The sequence below is a fragment of the Falco peregrinus genome, chromosome W, assembly GCF_023634155.1.
Source record: "Falco peregrinus isolate bFalPer1 chromosome W, bFalPer1.pri, whole genome shotgun sequence".
NCBI classification, from domain to species: Eukaryota; Metazoa; Chordata; class Aves; order Falconiformes; family Falconidae; genus Falco; species Falco peregrinus.
Window position 1 is genome coordinate 25887981 of NC_073743.1, and position 23736 is coordinate 25911716.

General features: G+C 40.0%; 1 protein-coding gene across 1 annotated transcript in view; it reads right to left on the reverse strand.

The window, feature by feature from the left end:
- Nucleotides 1–23736, reverse strand: part of LOC129783142 (nuclear cap-binding protein subunit 1-like) — a 63928-nt gene that overhangs the window by 13040 nt on the left and 27152 nt on the right. Inside the window, exons 10-20 of the mRNA XM_055792943.1 lie at nt 22621–22684; nt 17842–17952; nt 16496–16560; nt 15682–15744; nt 10814–10888; nt 9668–9771; nt 8790–8912; nt 7430–7532; nt 4753–4846; nt 2536–2639; nt 1286–1400 (exon numbers count right to left, since the gene is read on the reverse strand). Of these exons, the coding sequence (XP_055648918.1) occupies nt 1286–1400; nt 2536–2639; nt 4753–4846; nt 7430–7532; nt 8790–8912; nt 9668–9771; nt 10814–10888; nt 15682–15744; nt 16496–16560; nt 17842–17952; nt 22621–22684 (1021 nt within the window). The remainder of the gene's footprint in view (nt 1–1285; nt 1401–2535; nt 2640–4752; nt 4847–7429; nt 7533–8789; nt 8913–9667; nt 9772–10813; nt 10889–15681; nt 15745–16495; nt 16561–17841; nt 17953–22620; nt 22685–23736) is intronic.

A 23736-nucleotide genomic window follows, 5' to 3' on the forward strand; every position in this document is an offset into this window, starting at 1 on the left:
GTATGAGCTAATTATAACAAGGCATAAAAGGTGACTGTAAGGTACAATAAAGAAAGTCTGCTGATCACTCATATTGAGTGACTGTGTCTTCCCTCCGTCGTGACAATGCTCATAGGAAATGACTTGTGCTGGTGACAATTTTTGCACGATCCTGCATGTGTTCCATGTTGTACCAAATTCTGATGTTAACCTAGGCCAAAAATTTAGAAGTAGCCTAGTGTTTTGTGCAGGTACTGGAAGAGCATAGATCAAAAAGGAAATACTCTCCTTTCTATGAAACTAAGATAATTTCTATAAATTGGCTTCATTTGATATCAGGATTAAATATTGTAGTCAGCCAAACTGTCTTGGGTACTGCCCTCTGGGGTTGGTACAGGAGATGCCACTCTCACTGTACTTTACAGCATTATTACTTAGACCTGAAGCCCCAAAATAGCCAAATGTGAACTAAAATAAGGACTAATTAGACTGGAGTGGCTGGCTAGGGACACTGAAAGTATTTGGTGCCACAAAACACTCAAATGAGGAAGGCACAGAAAGCACCTTCTTTTTCCCAGTGCAGTACAAAATCCCAGTAACCCAGCTGCTTGTCCAGGAATAACAAGTTTCTACTATTGCTTAGGACTTGAGTCACACAATGTGTCTAAAAATATTTGATAGTCACTGTAAATCTGTAAATCTCACTGTAAATAGTAGTCTAGGTCATACAAGGACATTTGAAAATAAAATTCAAGAGAAGCAAAAGGCAGATGCAACTGTCCGAATCCAGCAGCATCTGTTAAAAGAACAGCGACAGGTATCTCTTCTTCTCAATGACAGCTGGCTGTTTCCATGCACTTCTCCACACAAGATACGAGGTCCTAAATGACTACTTACTAGTAAAATCTGAAAGTAACTAACAACCTACAATAAACTTGAGTATGAATTTGACTGTTCCTATTGCTACCCAATAATGTAACAGGAACCAAGATTCAAAAGACAGAGTGAAAGAAGCTCACATTGGAACAAAAACTTACAAGAAAAACCTTGAATGGTGCAAATGCACATGAACTTCTTTAAAGACTTCACTGAATTCTCAAGCTCTAAAAGCCTTTAGAAAAACATACAAAAAATTGTGTTGACTTTAGTGTCCTAGTACTAGAGATGGCAACACATGTAGATATGCCTCCTGACTCTTTATTCAGCCCCTCCAAGAACCAATTGTGTGTCAGTCTGATATGTGACAGCCTGTGGGTTACTTAAGTGTCAAATATATGTATAAAAAAAACCCCAAAATCCAAATTACCCTTTTGTGCTGTCTTGCCAATCTTGCCTTAGTTTCATCCAGTTCTTTGTGAATCTTCAGTACATGCTTGTTCATTTTACGAATAGTGGAATGTAAGATTTCCCAGATGTAGAACCTAGGAAAGATGCAGAACCCAAAACAGTAAATTGCACACTGCTCCAAGACAGAAAATGTGCAGATCTGCTATAACTCTCAATTCTTCTTATTCAAATCATCAGAAACAGGGCAACTTTGTATTGCTACAGAGCAAGTTAGATAGAAAAGTGCACAACATTGATCTGGGGGAGATTTACAACATTTCATTGCCATTACCTAGGACATCTACTGGAGCGAGCAAACATTCAATATTAAGAAAGCATATCACTCACTTCTTACCTGTACTTTGCACTGAATTACCAAACCAGCACTTTATTTCAGAATCATTCTGCAACACTACTAGCATCAAAATGCCAGGTCTGAGCATTTTTCCCACTCTCAGTAAACAATATATCGGAGGGTGATGCAGGATACATAGAATCATAGAATCGTTTAGGTTGGAAAAGACCTTTAAGATCATCAAGTCCAACCGCTAACCCAGGACCGCCAAGTCCACCACTAAACCATGTCCCTAAGCACCACATCTACACATCTACACATCTTTTAAATACCTCCAGGGATGGTGACTCCACCACTTCCCTGGGCAGCCTGTTCCAATGCTTGGTAAACAATTTCAGTAAAGCAATTTTTCCTAATGTCTAATCTAAACCTCCCCTGGCACAACTTGAGTCCATTTCCTCCTGTCCTATCACTTGTTACCTGGGAGAAGAGACTCTGTCTACAACATCCTTTCAGGTAGTTGTAGAGAGCAATAAGTTCCCCCCTCAGCCTCCTTTTCTCCAGACTAAACAACACACCTATATGCCCTAGGTGCAAGCCAAGACTCCACCAGGCTAGCAGCTATACAACAGGGTTGATGGTTCTTGTCCAGAAATGGTCCTAGAGCTTCTCCTTCCACTTTGGCAAACTTACAGGCTACTTGCATGAATCTTGCTAGCATAGCTTTTTGCAGGACATAGAAATGTACGCTGCAGCTCAGAGGAAAATCCTAAAGCTTGTGTTTTAGGGAAGCAACACAATTTTATGTAGAGTTTAAAGCAAAATAATAAAGGAAACACTACAATTATTCTAAATTTTTAAAAAATGGATTCTAATAATTTAAAATAAAAAGTCAGATAAAAAGCAACTCAAGACAGAAATTCCATACTTGTTACCTAGTAAAATCATGTGCAAGTTCTGAAGAGAAGATCCAGTTTGCTACTGCAGCGCAATCAACAATCTGTGTTCGAATCATCTTATCCACAAGAACAGCAATCATCTACATTTTGGGAAAGACAAGATGGTCATTCCTACTACAAGAAATGTTCAAGTTTACCTGCTGCAACATGGAATCTGTGAAATTACTGTGGGCTAAGGTACATCTAGTGCTGGGTTGTATGAAAAGTTATTAGAGTCAAGTTTGGTTTTATGCAACTTTGCAAATACATTAGTCAAATTAACGAGTGATTTCAAACACTTTAGGAAGCTAGTATTGCTTAAATTAGACATCTCATTTGCTGAACCTAAAAATGCTCAAACTAGGGGAGCTGTATCAATCATGCCAAGTATGCATTCGCATTTTAACAAGTCATCTTTATTCTTCATATATGATGACTTCACTTTTCATTCAAGTGAGTACTTCTGCTATTCCCAAGAGCAAAAATACAAGAACTGAATTTTGAAACAAGGCATCAGAGAAGCAAGTCCCAATAGTCAACATTGGAGTATCCAACCAGAAGACATGCTCCTGTTACATAACCATAAGGTAACAGCAACTGCTAGCCTACTCTCCTTGGACTTTGACAGTCCCCAACCACAACCATGTGCTCTTTCCTGCAGGAACTCTTCATTTTAGAATGAAACCAGCACCGTATATAAGTATTTACTACAGGACCCTACCTTGGATGAGGTTTGTGGGAAAATCAAGCAGGTAGCTACAAAATCTTTTGATTAGAACAGCTTTGTGACATTCAGAAGAAAGGGCCCATCTTAATTATTCATGTACTCCATACCACAATACCCAAGAAACTCAACCTGCAACGTGTTTATTCTCATAATCATCCATTCTCAAATATAATAAGAAATTGTAACAAAGCTCAATTTAAGGTAGAAAACTAAATTAATGGAATGAAACAGAGAACTCATGACTCGTTTCTCAATTTCCAAGACTACTTCCTATATGCATTTGTCTTAAGAAATTCTTCCTGACATCATCTAGATAATTCAGTTTGAGCCTTCATGTAACACAGACATAGGAATTCGTGAAAGTATTCGATCTTCATGTTAAAGTTTCCCTTTATGACATCAAAGCCTTTGTGCCCCCAGAAAATAGTTGAGGCTGTGACCATCCATAATTTAAAGGTTGATATTTCAGATAGGAACTTATATATATATTTAATCTCTGCTTTTTTTGAGCATTTTATTTAAGAAGCTATTTTACAATATCTTACCTCTCTTTCAGGACCTGACTTTTAAGAATATTAAAAGCAATCTTTTAGTAACCCTAGAAAATGGGCCTTAGGCCCAGTAGTAGATGCAAGGATTCTCCAGCACTCAATGAGATTATTTTTGCAAGTCTGGCTCATGCAAGTGAGGCAGCAATCACTTCCAGACATAATATCATATATTACAAACACACCAGGGAAAAGTATCCAAATAACTAATAGAGAAAAAATGAATACAAGTTTCTTACTGTTCTCCATTTATAAAACAACATCAACACGGGGAAACAACAACTGCTGTGAAGAAACTGCATGTTCTAAACTGAGGTATTTTTCATAGTTCTTTCAGCACATTATTTCATCAGACTCAGGAATTAATTTTAAGCATGGTAGTGTCACAGACAAATCTGTTCTGAACATTGGTTCAGAGCAGATTTCCTTGCTCTGCCTGTACATAACACTGATTCCAACCTGGTCTTTGTGGCTCGTGATTGCTAGTGAAAAACCACACAAGTGCTAAATAACCAGGTTCTATCTTTTTACCCTACTAATCAGGTTCTCTCTTCAGCCTACTTCTGTGTTACTAGATCTACATCTTAAAAATCAAAAAGCACAAGAACACTGTTCTAGTATTGAAATCTTGAAGAAAAACAGGGTTGGGTTGGCTTGGGTTTGTTTTGGTTTGTTTTTTAAGTTACTCTCTCGTAAACCAGACCATAGCACAAGGCTGAAAGTCTTCTACGCTGAACTTTTAACATGAAAATCTCACTGATAGAGAATAAATTTGATGTCCAGTTTAAGGCACTTAACAGTAGTAAACACAACTTCAATTCATTTAAATACAAATAGACAGTATTTTTAAGTAAACAAAGGAAATTGTAATGCTTTATATTTTAACATGACTTTCTGTGAGAGGCAACTTCAACAAATATCTGCCATTGATGCTCTTACTTGCGGATGATTCTTCCAAACCTCATATACAACTCTCAGGACATGGAGTTTCCCCTCATCACTTTCAGCAAGTACTTTGAAGACTTCGTGAAACCTTTAAAGAAATATAGGTAGTGAATAGAGGGGTTAGGATCAGGGCAATGAAGCAGAATCATGTAGTAAGGGGTTTAGATGGTCCCAACATTTTCTTTTGGCCAATCTGCAACAATTCTGGAAAGGCTACGCCCTGACAAATGGAACTGTCCTGAGTTTAAAATGTTGCAGAGACAAAACATCTCCTAAAAGCAATATAACCCTGCCTCAGGGCAAACTTACTCCTCAAAGCTAGGCTACAGTTTTCTTGCTTTTAAATGCAGGAGAGAACTCTGCTGCTTGATGTGCTTATCTATAAAACTATCATTAAGAGGATGTAATAAATTTGCAAGTAGCTAATCCAGACACTAGCTAGGATATTTTTTCATTACACTGTGGGTGTTTCTCAAGACTTTGCAATAGTATGCACAAAGAATCATAACGCACCAGACTTGTTAGAAAGATTACTTAAGACTTCCTATTAACTCTCTTTTTATTTTAGGTAGATTAAGTTTTCATAATTAGAAGTCACATACAGAAATATCTACACACTTAATGAGTTGATGAACTGCCACACAAATGACCTCCCCACGTTTTGTTTTTTAAAAAACAAATTACTAACCTGCATGTTATTGACTGATTTAAACACAACAGCACAAGCCAACAGCAGTATGCTTGTGCAGGCAACTAACTCATAGCGTAATACCTTTTGTTAGCAACAAAAGCAAGGTGAGAGCTGGGTTGAAAGACATTTTTGTAGGCTACAATGAAGGGTACAAGGGGATTTATTTCAGCATGATTTCAGGAGTAACGATTACATTTAAGAAAGATACAATGATTTGGGGGTTTTTATTTCAATTACAGACATTTATAACATTCTCTACTGCATAGATGTACATTTCCTCTTGCACTTTATGCCAACATAAAGCTCCAGGAACGACCTAAATGCTTCTGTGCAGTGACTGAGCTTAATGATGGTGACAATAGGGTTGAGTGTTTATGAGTGAGAATCAGGGGGAAGGCCAACAAGGCAGATGTCATGGTGGGAATCTGTTATACAACACCCAACCGGGATGAAGAGGCAGAGGAAATATTCTATAAGCAGCTGGGACAAGCCTCAAAATCACTAGTCCTTGTTCTGACTGGATGGCCAAGCCCAAAGAGTGGTTGTGAATGGAGTCAAATCCAGCTGGTGGCTGATCACAAGTGGTGTTCCCCAGGGCTCAGTGTTGGGGCCAGTCCTGTTTAATATCTTTATCAGTGATCTGGATAAGGGGATTGAGTGCACCCTCAGGAAGTTTGCAGATGACACCATTACGAGGGGAGACTGTTGATCTGCTTGAGCGCAGGAAGGCTCTGCAGAGGGATCTGGACAGGCTGGATTGATGGGCCAAGGCCAATTGTATGAGGTTCAACAAGGAGAAGTGCCGGGTCCTGCACTTGGGTCACAACAACTGCACACAACGCTACAGGCTTGGGGAAGAGTGGCTGGAAAGCTGCCTGGTGGAAAAGGACCTGGGGGGGTGCTGGTCAACAGCTGGCTGAACATGAGCCAGCAGTGTGCCCAGGTGGCCAAGAAGGCCAGCAGCATCCTGGCTTGCATCAGAAATAGAGTGGCCAGCAGGACTAGGGAAGTGATCAGCCCCCTGTACTCAGCACTGGTGAGGCTGCACCTCAAATACTGTGTTCGGTTTTGGGCCCTTCGCTACAAGACATTGAGGTGCTGGAGTGTGTCCAAAGAAGGGCAACAAAGCTGGTGAAGGGTCTGGAGCACAAGTCTTATGAGGAGCGGCTGAGGGAAGTGGTGTGGTTTAGCCTGGAGAAAAGGAGGCTCAGGGAAGACCTTATCGCTCTCTACAACTACCTGAAAGGAGGTTGTAGCGAGGTGAGTGTTGGTCTCTTCCCCCAGGTAACAAGCGATAGGATGAGAGGAAACAGCCTCAAGTTGTGCCGGGGAGGTTTAGAATGGATATTAGGAAAAATTTCTTCACCAAAAGGGTTGTCAAGCATTGGAACAGGCTGCCCAGGGAAGTGGTGGAGTCACCGTCCCTGGAGGTATTTAAAAGATGTGTAGATGTGGTGCTTAGGGACATGGTTTAGTGGTAGACGTGGCAGTGCTAGATTTATGGTTGGACTCAATGACCTTAAAGGTCTTTTCCAACCTAAATGATTCTATGAGTACCAAACAGTCTCTATTTTAGAACCCCTACAGGGCTACTGGTAGAATCAGACATTCAAGGCTGTACTCAGAGTCATGCTCAGGTAAAGAATGCTGATATGGCCAGATGTGACAACATGAAAATCTCAAATTGATATGTACCTTTATACTTGCAAGATACTTAAAGCAGAAAAAAACCCTCACCCTAAGGCAATCAACATGCTTAAGATGTATATGCTCTTGTTAATAACTCCATTCAGCTATGTAACCTAGTTTTCACATTACCTTTCTTTTAGTAGTGTTACTGCTTCTGCCCAAAACACACCATCACATCACATTATGCAGCATCTAAAATGTTACTGAAGCCTGCAGATGAGTTACCAGGCACCTCACAGTCAGAATGAAATGGTTCTGTAAGCCCCAAAATAATGCACATACCACACTTACTTAGCCAGAGCACTGAAGGAGTGGCTGAAAGACTTCGCAGCTAGATGGAGCAGAGTCTGCACAAAAACTTCTATTTTCAAAGGATTGAAGGTGAATCCTTCATCTGTAAGTTAAAGTTAAAACAAGTACTTCAAGTAGAGGTTTTAAGTTGCTCCAAATACTTTAATGATAATTTTTGTAAATTTTTTAAAATAAATTAAAGCAGAAAAAATTCAGCAACTGGATATTGCACAGCTGAACAGGGAGTTTGTAAATATCTTCTAGAAGGTGCAGATCTTGAGACTTTCATCTGTCATGGAGAAAACATGTAGAAATGGTTCCAGGTTAACAAGAAATAGCAGCAAAGACACAGCTATGCTAGTGGCATCTAAGAGCACTGATAGAGAGAAGCAGGGAACAACAGCTGAAGATGCTGCAGAAGTCTGCACTGGGTTGGAGACAAGGCAGGCATGCAAGGAGACAAGAGCATGGGAAAGGGGGAATGGATGAGAAGAGAGGAAGCTGCAGATGATTATAATACAGAGGTTGGATATTTGTAATGGTTGGGGGGAAGGGGTATACGGGACACCTGAGGTGAATGGTTCTGAATCCCCTGGACGCTGCTGTAGACCTGCTGGCAACAATGGGTAAAAAACAGAACATCAATTACTATGTGGTCTTTATAGTAAATCAAGGAAAACAATACTGGCTCTCAAGCAAAAAAAGGCTTGCTGCTGCTTTGTGGTTGCATAACATAACAACACTTACAAGTATTGCAGTATTACCCAAACTGTCCCTATGTTTTCAAGATCACTCCTTAAACGGGTAGCTCACACTCCTTTCAGACCCCAAGAGCACATTGGCTTTGGAAATTGAGCATTACGTGAGGCTGGACCAACAGCAAATCTGGAAAGAAGTTGAGCAAAGTCCTACTGTGAGAATACAGTTTCATTTAGATCTAGGGAAAGCTAAGATAGCCAGGGTGCTAGCTTTAACTGCTATGAGGCTGTATCAACAGGAGGCAAGTAGGGCAAAGACACTTGATCTTCAGGACAAAGCTGACACCATGAAATGAGCTCTAATGCTGAAGGCAAAGAAAAATGTTAAATATCCTTCATGCCACCTCTGTGGATAATTAGCAGAACCCACATCAAGGGCCAAGCTACTTCTATTAACTAGAACAGATCTCTGTACATGACAAGAGCAGAAGAAATACTGACAAATTCTATGTTACCTCCATTTATTGTTAAACTGAAACCAACTATGAGAAAGAAAAGCATACAGTTAAATTAGCAGCAGAAACCATAACTACAGGACAGCAAAATGGTTTAGATGCAAAACTAATGACAACCTTGCAATGCCTAATATCAGATGTCCTTACCATCGTCATCATCCTTATTTGGATTAGGCACATCTTTTAAAATGTTGAAGATTTCATCATTACTGGCCTTATTTTTAATTGCAATCGTTAAACAGAGTGCTACAGTATACCCAGGAAGAGACCCTAAATGAAAAGAGAAAGTTCATATAAACTTTTTCAAGTCTAGGATGGAATGAATATTTTTAATCAGCATGCTTCTCAGAGAAGCATGTATACTTCCCAGCTATTCCCAAAACTTGCTGCTCCCAATACCACTGTCCACATGACCATTCCATAAAATTAATCAATGGGTTTCCTATTTTTCACAAATTAAGGTCCTTTTCTAGGACCTTCAGAGTTATGGGGGGAATAACTCCCCTTATTAAAACTCCATTCTATTTTCCATCAGCTTCATAAAAATACAATATTTACCTGCATTTTCTCAGTTATCTCTGCCTGTGATAATGACAGAACCTTCACATGATTTGCTACCTCTCTGTTTGCGTCATTAAACCAGATTTGTTTAGTAAAATCTTTTGTTAAGTGCCCTATTCATTCAAAAACTAGTCCATATTATCTTGTTACATTAATTTCTACACAGAATTCTACCTGAATGATGGAAATAAATGAAATTTTCTTTTTTTAGACTCCTGGAAAACCAAAGCAAACTGTCACACCTAGACTGCAGTCACCTCAGCATGATTTAACTTCATACATCTAGATTATTTTTTTTAAAAAAGGTTTAGATTAGAAAGATCCAGACAGCACTAGATCAAAACCAAGCATATTTATTTCAGCTGAGTTCTCCTTCATGAAGTTAGAGTAATTTGACACTAGGATATTCCCTTGCTTTGAAACAATTTGCTTGGAATTGAAGTTTTGGTAACTTAAATACTTACTATTGCTTTCATCTCCATATTTGTAAACACACACTGGGTTTGCAGGACTGAGAACAGAAAAGCTTGGAGGAACAATGTCTATTATTCGCTGATGATAGGAAAGCCTACAAAAGTAAGTTTCACAGCAGTAGAATTATAATAGCATATCATCATCAGGGTTGACTCAACTCACTGATTTAAAGTATTTTTCCTATTTTTTAATTTGGACTGTGCAAAAAAAAAAATAATCAAAACGTTTACTCAATACAATGGTAGTTCCTGAAAGATAGCAAGAGATAACTTAATCAAAACTTTCTAGTAGATGCTTAAATACTAGAATTTCATCCTCACACAAGTCTAAGATGCTACAGGGACAATTGGTAAAATACTGGTATTAAAAGTGTGTGTGTGTGTGTGTGTGTGTGAAGATTAAACCAAATGGCTTTGTTTTATCTTCCATCTTTCTTACTTTACAAACACTGAATTCCTCTACTAAACTTGCAGTAAAATCAAAAGGAGACACAAACAAAATGAAATAGTTTTGCAGCACAATTTCACACTTTGTACATTAAACTCTTGCAAAACAACAGGTAAGCTTTTTCCATGTAAAATACTGAATTACATAGGTTCTTTGAACATTTTGCTCTTGCACTCTCCTATACCCCCATTTCCACAATCACGAGCCCAATCCTGACAGCTGTTGTGCTTTTGCAGCTTCTTTTTAAGGTCCATGAGAATTGGAGATACTCAGAACAATGAAGATACTTATTTATCTTAAATTAGACATATAACCCCTCTTATTTCTGTGAATAGCCACAGTTTTTCAGTAAGTTACCTGAACTCTTTTTCCCTTCCCTGCCTGCCTGCCCTATTATCAGCTCTTTTTACCTATCCCCAAGCAGAAAAAGTAAAGCCTTCTTAATAATGTCACCTCCACTTGCTCCACCTATTTGTCCCCTAGTCCACTAGGAAAAGCAGTGCTCTACAACAGATACACTAGAACAAAACTGAGCAAGACAACAGAACAAACTTTAGCTAAAAAAGTTAACTGAGAAAATATGTATGCTTAAGACGAGAGCCACTTTAAAAAGAATGCATCATTACCTGGAAGCAATGGCCAAACTACAATTTGACTACAAAAGCAAGATGTTCAGAAGTCTTACTTACCTCATGCATTTTTCCAAAACCTCTCTCACAAATTTGGATTTGGGCTTCTCAAGGTCCTGAGTAAGACAGTCTGACCTATCAAATAAAAACCAAAAACAACAAAAAACCCCAACCCAAACCCCCAAACAATTTCTAACAAATGTATTTGTGTTCTAATCTGTTTTGGTCTGATACTACAGGTAGGGAACATTCACTGGATAATCACAATTCATAAAATCATTTAGGTTGGAAAGAATCTCAGGAGGCTACATACTCCAACTTCCTGCTCAAAGCATAGTCAACAATGAAATCGGATCACTCAGGGTTTTGTCCAATCAGTTCTGAAAGCTTCCAAGGATGGAGATGCCACAACCTCTCTGGGCCCCTGGTTTAGTGTTTATCCTCACAATTAAATATTTTGCTTTATATCCAGATGGAACCTCCCATGTTTGAATTTATGGCTACTATCTCTTGTCCTCCTGTCATACACCTCAGCATGGAGACTAGCCCCATCCTCTCAGTTCCCTCAGCCTCTGCTCACAGAGCATGTGCTGCAGCCCCCTGACCAACTTGGTGGCCTTCTGATTAACTACCACCAGTTTCTCAATGTCTGTCTTGCATTGGGGGGAGAAACTGGACACAGTGCTCTAGATGAGGTCTAACAAGTGCCAAGTAAAGGGGAATAATCACTTCCCTCAATCTACTGGATACACTCCTGTTGACACTGCCCAGGATACTGTTTAGCCTTTGTCACTGGCAAGATACTGGGTTTTGTTTAGCCTATTGTCCAGCAAATCCCCAAGTCCTTTTCAGCAGAGCTGCTCCCCAGCCAGTCAGTCCCCCACCTGCCCCATTGCAGGAGTTAGTTCATTCCAAGTACAGGACTCTGCATTTGTCTTTGTAGAATTTTGGGAGGTTCCTCTCAGCTCATTTCTCCAACTTGAATAGATCCCTCTGAATGACAGCCCTGTCCTCAAGCATATCAACTGCACCCCCAAATGTAACATTGTCTACAAGCTTGATGAGGGTGCATTCTGTCTCCTCTGGGTCATCAATAAAGATCTTAAACAGGACAGGTCTCAGGACTGACCTCTGTAGTACTCCACTTGTAACCAAGGTCCAGGTAGAATACAAACCATTAACCACTACCCTCTGAGCATGACAAACCAGACAGGCTTTCATCCATCTAGATCATAACAAACCAATTTGGATACAAGGATTCTGTAGGAGACCACGTAAAAAGCTTTTCTAAAGTCAAGGTGTATGATATTTACTGCTCTCCCCTCACCCACAAATTTAGTCCTTTCATTATACAAGGCAATGAGGTTGGTCAGGCATGATTTACCTTTGGTAAACCCATACTGACTGTTCCCAGTCACCACCTTATCCCTTGTGCTCCGAAATGCATTCCAAGAGGACTCACTCCATGATTTTCCCAGGGACCAAAGTGAGACTGACAGGCTTATAGTTCCACAAATTGTTCTGTTGACCTTTTTTTGAAAATGGGTGCAACATTTACCTTTTTCCAGTTATCAAGGATTTCTCCTGATCTACACAGCCTTTCAAAGCAAAGACAATAGAGAGCAGCTTCACAATGAAATTGGCCAGATCTCCCAGCACCCTCAGGTGCACCCCATCTGGTCCCATTAATTTTTATAGATTAAGATTTCTCAAGAGATTGCCAATTTGATCCTCTTCCACTACTGGTAATTCTTCTCCTTGAACACTATCTCTAAGCACAGAGACTTGAGAGACCATGTTTGTAAAGACTGAGGCAAAAAAAGGCATTGAGTACCTTAGCTACCTCTGCTGTCACTAAATCACCTGCCCCATTCAGCTGCAGGCCTTCGTTTTCCTTGTTTATTCTTTTAATGATAATGTAGCAGCAGGAGCTCTCATTGCCCTTTATGTTCTTTGCAAATCTCAATTCAAGTTGAGTTTTGGCTTTCCTAATACCATCCCTGCCAACCCAGGCAATGTTTCTAAATTCCTCCTTTGCAGACTTGCATCCTTCCGTATTGCCCTTTCAGCAGGGAACCTCAGGGAGGTTTAAGTCCTCCATAAAAAACAGGGTCTGTGATCCAGAGGATTCCTCCAGTTGTTTAAAGATGACTGACTGCTTTCTAATCCTAATCAGGTAATTTGTAAATTCTACCATGATGTCACCCTCACTGGCCTCTCTTCCTATTTTGACCAACAAGCTCTCAATCAGCCTGTTGCCTATTCTATAGAAGAGGTATTCAATCTGGTCCTTCACATAGAGGGCAACTCCCCTCATCTTCTTCCCTGCCTGCCTTTTCTGAAGAGTCTGAATCCATCCATTACAGAATTGTAGTTAAATGAGCTCTCTCATCACAGCTCAGCTACTTATCAGTGGTTCATCTGCACACAGAGCTCTAGCACTTTCTTTGTTTCCCAGGCTGTGTGCATTTGTCCACAGACACTTGAAGGGGGGGGCCCTTTTGTCCCGCTTTATCCTTCCAAGTGCTTTCTCGCTTTCATCACCCCACCCCATGTTCTTTCCACCCCATTTTCCATTCCCTCATATCACTTCATGGTATGAACTCCATCACCCAACATACCTAGTTGAAAGCCATTTTCACCAGGTTGGCAAGCCTGTTGGCAAAGATGCTCTTGCCTCACCTTGTCAGATGGATCCTGGCTCTCCCTAGCAATCCTTATTCCTTAGAGGGACCCACAGTCATAAAACCCAAAGTGCTGCCTCGAACACCAGCCATGCAGCCAGCTGCTAACTCACAAAATGCATCCACTCCTCATGTAGGTTTGAGACACCACCCATGTCCTTCACCTTTGTCCCTAGAGCTCTGTAGTTATACTTGATATATTCCAGGTCTCCCCTGGCAGTATTATTGGTGCCCACATGGATGAGTGGCAAGAGGTAATAGTCCAAAGGCCAGACAAGTCTTAACAGTCTCTCCATAACCATCCTGGATATGGGCCTTTAGCAAGAAACAAACCTTCCATGACAGCATGTCTGGTCAGCAGATGGGTGCCTCCATCCCCTGCAGAAAGGGATCTCTAACCACTGCTGCCTCCTGTTGCTAATGCACAATTCATACCCAGCTGGCTCTGAAGCCTCCCTTACAGAGAGAGCCTGTTCCCCTGCATTAGATATTACAGGACTGTTCAGATCTAAGGACAGAGGAGTCTTCTGCTCCAGAAGTTACAAGTCTCTGGCCTCCCCCATCTTGGCTATCTCTCATCCACCACTGGTTTAAGTGTAGCGTCTTGCTGTCCCTTCCTCCTTGCATTATGTGGCTCAGTCTCTGGTCTTTGCAAGGTCTCTACGCAGACTCTGTTGATCCATTCGCCTTCCCTAATGCTACAACAGCCTGCTCACCTCCTTACACAGCTCCTTTACCTGGCAATTCTGCTCTTTGACCAGAGCACACCTCCCACAAGCAAAACCACCACTGCCTCCTGCTTCAGGCAATTCCTGCAGCCCCAGACCTCGACAGCAACATTCTTCCTCTAAAGCTCTATCTGGAACAAGGCTTTTAATTTATCAGGGGTGTTGTTTCCAACCAGCGCTGGGGACAGAGCCCTGTGGCACATCACCACCATTGCTGTACAGCCCCACACTGTCTGGAGCTCCATGGTGTGCTGACTGCTTCTATTTTCTGTACTCTGGGAGCTGCATTTCGGCTTACCAGCTAAACAGGTGTCACCCACAGCAGCTAACCAGCAGATTACTCCCTAGTCAGCAGACTGTTTTAGACTTTCACGTTTTACAGTGCACACAATTTGAAGATAAGGAGCCAGTCTATCCCTACTTCCTTATTGGCCATTAGCAATCTTAAGAATCCCTTCTTCATAAGGTAATTTTTTGAATGGCTTCTCTGAAAAATTAAAGCAGCATTTGCTCTGTCGGTTAGACTGTTTTCCCGAGGAAACAAAGCTTGTATGATTTCACTATGTTCCTCCCTCCAAACAATTTTTGGGTTCTTAGCTAATATTAAATACATTTCAGAGAAAGAGAAGTCTCAAAGACAGCTACATTCTTAAAAGTTTTGTGAAAACTGGTAGCTTGGTAGAGAGTTATCCACATCAGTGTTCCCAACAAGGGGAATGCAGGCAATGAAAAAACAGCTATTTGGAGGCTCCCACTTGGTCAATCAACATGAACAAACTTGATAAGAAGCAAACGTACAACTCCCAATTGGCACAACACAGGGGATGTAAGTAAATCTGAAGTAATGCATCACATACAGGGCTGTACTCCTCTTCCCAGGGACACCTAGGTACATTGGCTATGGGATGCAGGTATGGTAACAGGCTGCAGAAGTTATACTGTAGGAGGGACTAAGCCCCCAAGTAATCTTTTTTTTATGTGGGAGCAGAACAGAATGGGAGTAAGCAGAAGGCATGGTACCTGGAATACAAGGCTTTGGGAAAGCTATGGTTAGGCACTGAGGGGGTGCAGGGAGCTCCTGCTAGAAGCCAAAAGATCAAGATTCAGGGGGAGGGTGGGGGTTGTCATGTTAGGATGGCACTCAGACAGTGAAGTTACACATATGAATAAAGAGAACCAAATGGAAGGAGAGTCAAGGCAAATTACTAATAAGTAGGAGAACCCTTCTGAAAAGCTTGCAAACAACTGACTGAAGTGATAAGGACAAAAATATACAGGCAAATCAGGTTTCCACTATTTACAGAACACAGTACTTCTTGGATTCATTACAGAAAACTGTGATTGTTTTTATAATGACTACAGGTTACCAACCTTGTCTACCAAGGAATGGTAGTAAACAGGTGGGGGGGGAGGGGTCAAAAGCATTAGTGGAAAGCAGTTAACAGAACCACTATGTTGTGACATTTGCTGGCTAAGTTTGAAGGTTTAACTTATGATGGGAGACAGACTGACTTACCAATCTTCCCAGCTCCAACGGAACTGAAAGTTACTCAAGTGGTGGGAAAACCAGTTAATAAACCTTTTTTAAAAGAAGAAAGCTCTATTAAATACCAGAACTGCAAAGAAAAACAGCAAACAAAAAAACCTCCCCACAAACCTCCTAGTTCACAAGTAGAATACATCTATAAGAAAATCTCAAAGATAAGCCCAAAGTCTCCAATCTGTAGTCATTAATGCATTAAATATACATCGATGTTGACTCATACAAAAAGATTGAACTGAGAGTCAAAAGCCAGACTTTATGGATGAATGTGCAGTCTCTCTTGTTCTTGTACATATACGAGACCAATGACATTTTAATAAGCAGTGAAAAAACTTAGTGCAAGTCTACAGGCTTTCACATTTTTGCACAGTAATTTTAGTTCTACATAATGCAGACCACTCAAATCACAGAAACACCACTGCTCTTTTCCAGCTAGCCAACCTTCCCATAAACCCACTTCCAACCCTTTCCTTCCTCAGGCCAACAGGGAGGAGAAAGTAGTACAGAACAGAAGGGGGTATGGATGTGGAAGAGTTGTCTTAGCTGCACTGTATAGCTAATCAGACTAGTGACTTGAAGGAAAGAGTTTCTGGGGGAAGAAAGGCAAGTGGTCAGTTCATCCCTTACCTTCTCTTCAGATGGCTCAAGTCTAGAGCCCCAAAAACATTTTGTACAGAATCAAACTGTTTATCAAGGATTTCAGATGATCCTTTTAAAAAATGCATCGATATCCAATGCACAAGAAAAATGAGAAACATATTCTGTTGCCCCCAAAATATATACTTACCTGTCTATACACGTAGTATTCATTGTATCCAAGCGCATGTAAAGCATTTCTGTGGCTTGTGCAAGCTGAAAGTTTCTTATTAAAGTTAACAGAGAAGCATCTGAAATCATAAGTTACTCTCCATTTTTCAGAGATGATTTCATCAACTCTCTACTGACAGCTTCCTGTCTCTATATCACGACTTACCCCATTTTGAAAAGGCCACAGGAATAAATAAAATAATAAAGCATGCAGTTTTCTCCAATAAGTAACATCTATTCTCTAAACCAAGTCTGGGTTTCTTCCATTTATTACAGCAAGACCATTAGCTGCTTTTACTGGAAGCCAGAATCCCCACCATGAGACAACAAAAACTGCACACTAATGATACGAATGGACATCAATCTCATTATGGACCACATTTCACATGCTCCTGTTGCTGCCTAATCAATGGACCATCTTTGCTCATCATTAACAGTTCAAGAAAGTATGTCCACAGTGGCCTGACCCAAAGACCATGGCCGGCCAACCCTGATCCTTTGTTGCTGTACCCCTATTGATACTTACTGCAAGCAGGTCCCCACAATTTTAGGGATAGTCTCAGTGAGAGTTTAGGCTATGTGGTTACAAACAATGGGTGATTTCAAGCAGTAGAATAAAACTTTGGGAATGGAATTACCAGTAGGCATGTCTGTTAGTCCTCCATTCTCAGTGACTGTAGCTCAATTAGCCACAATCTAAAATTACAATGAAAAAGGGCCAATGCAACACTCAGAATTAGATAAGAGCTGATACTTCTTTCCTCACCATTAGCTACTCTCTGACCTGAGAGATTATTATTGACTTTATTAATATTCCTAGTCCATTTGAGTGCAAATTCAAACAAGTTAATTTAACTACTGCACTTTGCAGTGAAATGGACTAGAAGCACTCATACTGCTGTTAAAACAAAAGATTTAAGAAATTAATAATTTCATTTACTTTTCCCGGTTTTAATGTGACTACAATGATGCCATAAACTTCCCTGATGTAAGAACAGGGCTCAGAAACATGCAAGTTATTTATTCCATCCTTTGGCTACAAGATGGCTCTTCAAAAAGATCTGAGGAAGAATCAGAACACGGTCTCTCAGTTTGCCTGGTCTGCAAGCTAAAGAACAGGTTTAGATGTGAATGCAAGTTTTACTTATGACTGTTAAGCTGTGTTATTCTTTCATGTGAACAGTGTTATTGGTAGTTTCATACAGCTAAACACGGAAAGAAGGAAAATTTATTACTGCTGACTTTTATTGCTATTCTATCCTGTACAGAACAAAAGAAAAAAATACTCTGTTTTAAAAAGGCTTTTTAGCAGCATGAAAAGGATACAACTTGTGGTAAAGAGCCAGGCTGGAGTTTGCACAGTTCAATGAGGAGTGCTGTGTACATAACCTCAATATGTGGTGGAGAAGGAAGCTGAAACAATTCTGCAAATATTACCTACATGGGAGGAAAGCACAGAATCAGAGCACAGTCAGACTCAGCCTGCAGTCTTGAACTTGAGAAAAGCAATGCAAACATTCAGCAATTACCTACCAAACCGAGGCCCATTTTATTCTGTCAAACTCATGTTCTGGGAATAAGAGAGTACCTTCAAAAGATAGTGCAAATTCTTCACCATACTGTTACAGATTTGCTAATAAGTTAAGATTGATTGACTTTATTTGATTGATTATTTGATTTTATAAAATTATTTTATAGAATAGAAATATAGAAGGATAAGAAATATATTTTAATGAAACTTATAGTTGCACAGTAAAAGCTGCTATGAGATCCTCTGTACATCCCGTACCAAGGCCAGAAGAATGGGCTAGAATCATTGTTAAAACTTAGGTAATAACTTAGGGTTTGAAAGGTTTCTTTGTATTTGACCAGTCTTCTGTATGTAGAAGGTGTATTGAAATGTCAGTATATAGGATTAATGGGAACTGGGGAGAGTCGACTGGAACAGCTTGTAGTTACCTGCCAAGAAACCGTGAACTTTAGTAAAAGGTAATTCCGGCAGGGGGAGATCGCGACCACCGACTCATATACCACCTACCCAAATCGTACCCCAGACCCATTTCTAGACCTTTCTAAGCTCTACTGCGCAGAATCGGATATGGGAGGAGAGTATATTAATGATTTACGGGAAATATTATGATTATGCATGAATACTTAATGAATATGTATGAATAAGTTCTATATATGGTGTATGATTTTGAGACTTGGTGTGCGTTGATTGTGAGAGGACTCGCTCACGCACCCGGCTGTCAATAAAGAAGTGTCTGCTTATCTACATCACATTGGTGTCGATAAGTTCTTCATTCCGAGATTTCGGTAACAATACTAACATAACCCTCCTTAATTATCCCTATCATTTTAGATTAATACCATGCATAAGACTAGCATTATGAAACAATTGTTATGTCTAGTTAAATACAACAAACCGTGTAGAAATATGCACTAAGTTATAGAGCGAGCTAAAGGATTATTATAGCAGAATCTGAGGAAGGAAGGAAGCGAGCACGCTAGCTGAATTAATCTGTTCTTGACCTAGGAAAGCATTAAATGAAAGATAAGCATTTAACATGAAAACACAGTTGCATGAAAGTGACATCTGTACCTTTCTTATAGCACTGCATTTACTTTACTCCCACCTAAAAAGTTATATAAGGGTATTTGCATGTCTGTTAGGCAAAAAACTGTTCCTATCCTCAGGATACAAAACAGAAAAAAAATAGATAAGGACTGATCAACTTGAGACTTGATAAGGACTGATCAACTTGAGACTTTACATAGGACCATGTTTTTTAAATTCTCAAATGTTTATTATCAAATGCTCAGATACAACTTTCAAACTGGCATATCATGGGATATTGATGGGAGGAGGAAGAAATCACCTGGCTATCTGGAAGATCAAGGTACTGATGACATACCCAGACTCTGTATAGCTTAAGTTCTAAGTTAAGTTCTAAGTTCTTGTATTGTTTTAACAGACACAAATACAATCAACACATACATCTATGTGGAGCTATTAAGAAAAAGGGGCCACGCTTCAGAGCATTTCACACAGTCTACAGAGTAGTATGGAGAATTCTGGGCTTGGGCTTATGAAATTTAAAGACATGAGATCCCACAGGTGATTAATCCTTTCAACCACCACTAGAAGTGGGTTTATTTGAAAAGGGATAGAGTGCTTTCAGTTTATATTTACTTCTGTCTTGCAAATAAAGAAAAGCATTGGCTTAATATATAGAAAATATTAGTTAGGCTAAATTATATCTATTGCTCTGTGTCCATCTGCCAACCAAGGGAAATTTCTTAGAGATGTTTATTAGACTGTAGTTGAAGGCAATGTATTATCAACTTGACAGGCCTTACAAGGAAACTGCATTAAGCAAACAGAATACAAGGCTACAGAATTCACACTAAAGTTTAAAAGACTGCAGCTCTGTTGAAAACATTTGTAGACAAGAAATAAGATTAATATTCCAAAATAAATTCAAATGCTTGGGAGGGAAACCAAGGAAATTAGCAGTTATGCTCAAACAGTTTGTATATCAGCTTTCAATTTCTTCTCAGTAAAGGGACAGGCAAGGAAGGAGGAGTGGAGTCCTTACACAGGCTTGCAGTCTGTGCAAAAAAAAAAAAGATTGATTGCACAGAGCTGTCTTTGAAAGACAGCAATGAACAGGTTGAAAGCCTATGGGTGAAAGTTAGAGGTCAAGCCAACAAAGGAAACCTCATAGTTGGTGTTTACTACAGGCCATCTGATCAAGGGGAAGATGTTGATGAAGCGTTCTTACTTCAACTAGAAGCATCATCACACTCACAGGCTCTGATCCTGCTGGGGGACTTCAACCACGCTGACAGCTGCTGGAAAAGCAGCGCAGCAAGCTGTACGCAGTCCAGGAGACTATTGGAGTGCATTGAAGATAATTTCTTAATCCAGATGATAGACAGCCCAACCAGAGGAGAAGCATTACTAGACCTGTTACTCACCAAAACATATGAGCTAATTGAAGAGATCAAGACTGGTGGCAGCCTGGGCTGCAGTGCACATGCCCTGGTGGAATTCACGATCTTGAGGGATATGGACTAGGCAAAGAGTTGAGTCAGGACCTTGAACTTTAGGAGAGCAAGCTTTCAGGTGTTTAAGGAATTAGTGGATGGGACCCTCTGGGAAACTGCCCTCAAGGATAAAGGAGCTGAAGAGAGATTGTAGGTCTTTAAGGACATTTTTCTTAGAGCAGAGGAGCTCTCTATTTCCATGCATAAGAAATTAGGCAAGGAGACCAGCATGGCTGAGTAACAACTTTCCAGTCCAGCCTTGAGAAGTGGGCCTGTGCAAACCTCATGAGGTTCCACAAGGCCAAGTGGAAGGTCCTGCACCTGGGTCGGGGCAGTCCCCAATATCAGTACAGACTGGGGGATGAAGAGATTGAGAGCAGCCCTGCAGAGAAGGACTTGGGTATACTGGTGGATGAAAAGCTGGACATGAACCAGCAATGTGTGCTTGCAGCCCAGAAAGCCAATTGTATCCTGGGCTACATAAAAACAAGCTTGGCCATCAGGTCGAGGGAGGTGATTCTGCCCCACTACTGTGCTCTGGTGAGACCCCACCTGGAGTACTGCATTCAGCTCTGGAGCCCTCAGCACAGGAAAGACATGGACCTGTTAGGGTGGGTCCAGAGGAGGGTCACAAAAATGATCAGAGGGCTGGAGCACCTCTCCTATAAAAACAGGCTGAGAGAGTTGGCGTTGTTCAGCCTGGAGAAGAGAAGGCTCCAGGGAGACTTTTTTTGGCCTTTCAATAGATAAAGGGGGCTTAAATGAAAGAGGGTAGGTTTATACTGGACATAAGGAAGAAATTCTTTACAACAAGGGTGGTGAGGCACTGGCACAGGTTGCCCAGAGAAGTTGTGGATGCCCCATCCCCGGAAGTGTTCAAGGCCAGGCTGGATGGGGCTTTGAGCAACCTGATCAAGTAAAAGATGTGCCTGTCCATTGCAGGGGGGTTGGACTAGATGATCTTTAAGGTCCCTTCCAACCCAAACCATTCTATGATTCTAAAAATTTCATCTATACAAACTTTGGTTATTTTCAGATTTGATGAGTTTCTGAATCAATTTTTCAAGGCCTTTAAGTAGTTTGTTTAATCATGATCTGCAATAACTGTTTTTAGAAGTAATGTGTAATTGAGCATAAATTAATATTCTGTAAAACAGTTATACAAACACCTGAGGTTTTAAGGTCCCTGAAAGCACTTAGATGTTAACAGCAGAAAAACTTCACTAACTAAGATTTCTTTTGACTGAACTTGGAGTACGGAAAGTGTCTCAAGCTGACCAAAACAAAATTTCAGGGCATTCAGAATATTTGGGATTTCAGTGCAAAGTTGAATCGTTAATTCCATCTTGATTAAAGTAAGCTTTCCACAATCTTATGAGTTCTTGCAATTAGCTCTGAATTTCATTTCTTACTACCTCTTTTTAAGTTTTTTACATGACAATTTGCTATTATTACTGCAATCATGTTTTATCTTTTAACTTTAGACAGGAGTTTTTGAAGCAGGTTTTATGCAGCTCTGCATCTTGTTAGCAGTCCACTGAAAGGAGGCAGCAAGAGGAAAACTACATTCCTATTCCAATATATATTTATGGTTATTTAAAATCCTCCAAATTGAAGAAGAAAACATACTACTATTTCACAGCCTTTCAGGTGAATCGGTATGCAATTCATCCAAGTAACTTAGAATATCGCTAAAAAAAGGACTTGCAAGATCTTTTAAGTGCAGTCATCTCCAAGACAGTCTAGCACATCAGAGTGATAAACACAGAGAAACGTTCAAGAACAGCTTGAGAAATACCACAAATTGGAATGCTGTTGCACCATAAGATCCTGATTCCCAAACAAGGCTCCTAAACATCACATAAATAAATTAATAACAATAGAAATAATAGTTGAATTTATTGTTATTATCTAACCTGTTCAAAGCCATTGCACTTTAAGTCAACAGGATAAGACTGCAGACTCCTAAATCATACCGTAATTTAATAGATTCATCATGGAGTTAATTGGGGTTTGTTACTTTGGAAATAAAGAGGTTATCTGTAAAACACATACCTCTACTATGTGGTAGTTCAAGGGTATCTTATTATTTCCTGGATAGCTCAACAGCTGTGCAGCACTGCAAATTAACAGATGCATTTAAACTGAAACACAGCAAAAATTATGTATATACTAAATAGACATGAAATATTTAATTCTTTGCAAGATTTTACCCTTATGAAACAGGCAAACTAAGCAGACCTCAAAGACTGAAATAGTCTATTTATCCATAGAATACATACAAAACACCTGGCACAAGATATTAACAGCAGTATCTGAACCATGGTTCGGAGAGACACATTTCATCTCCATACCCAAGCGATGCTTGAACACAGACTGCTAAACAAAACACAGTTTTACATAAACCCTCACAGTGACCTGTGACGCTGTCATCTGTCCACTAAAGGACAAAAGACATTGGTATATCAGGAAAAGTAAAAAATATAAATATCCAAACAATAGATTTGCTTTCCAGTCATTCTCAACCCACCAAACTAATGGGCTACAGAAGACATATTAGTGTCACAAATGAATTGATTAAAAGATACAGAATCACCCATTATTTATAAAAAGCAAAAAAAATTGTGCTTTTTCAAATTTTAGCTCTCTAGCACTTCTTATAACCTCCCTCTAGACTTACTTTCTTTGGGGAATAAAGAAGTCCCCTCCATTAACTTCAACAGTGCTGGATTTCTAGTCTCTGCTGAGTCAAAAAGCTGTAACAAAAAACCTACAACACATATCCATGCCAAAACCACTATTCCTACCTAATTTTTGCACAGTATATCAAGTTTGTTGGCTCTTACTTGGGAGCACAAGAGAGCTAAATATCTGTGGTAAATTATATGGGTTCCAAATTACCCATATCAGATATTATTTCAGCAGAAATTAAGAAATCTGGACTGTTGCCTGGCAGCAAAAAGAATTGCAAGACAAGTGTTAAGAATGGCCTCAATGGAAAATTAATAGGAATGTCTGGATGTGAAAGCACCAGAAAGAAGAGAGAAAAGGAAGGCCCTGAGTGTACACACACACACAAGCTTTTGCTGCTAGACTGTGATGGGTTAGCCTTCGCTAACAGTCAACACCACACAAACCACACACTAGCCCCAGCTGCTTGTTCACTCCCCT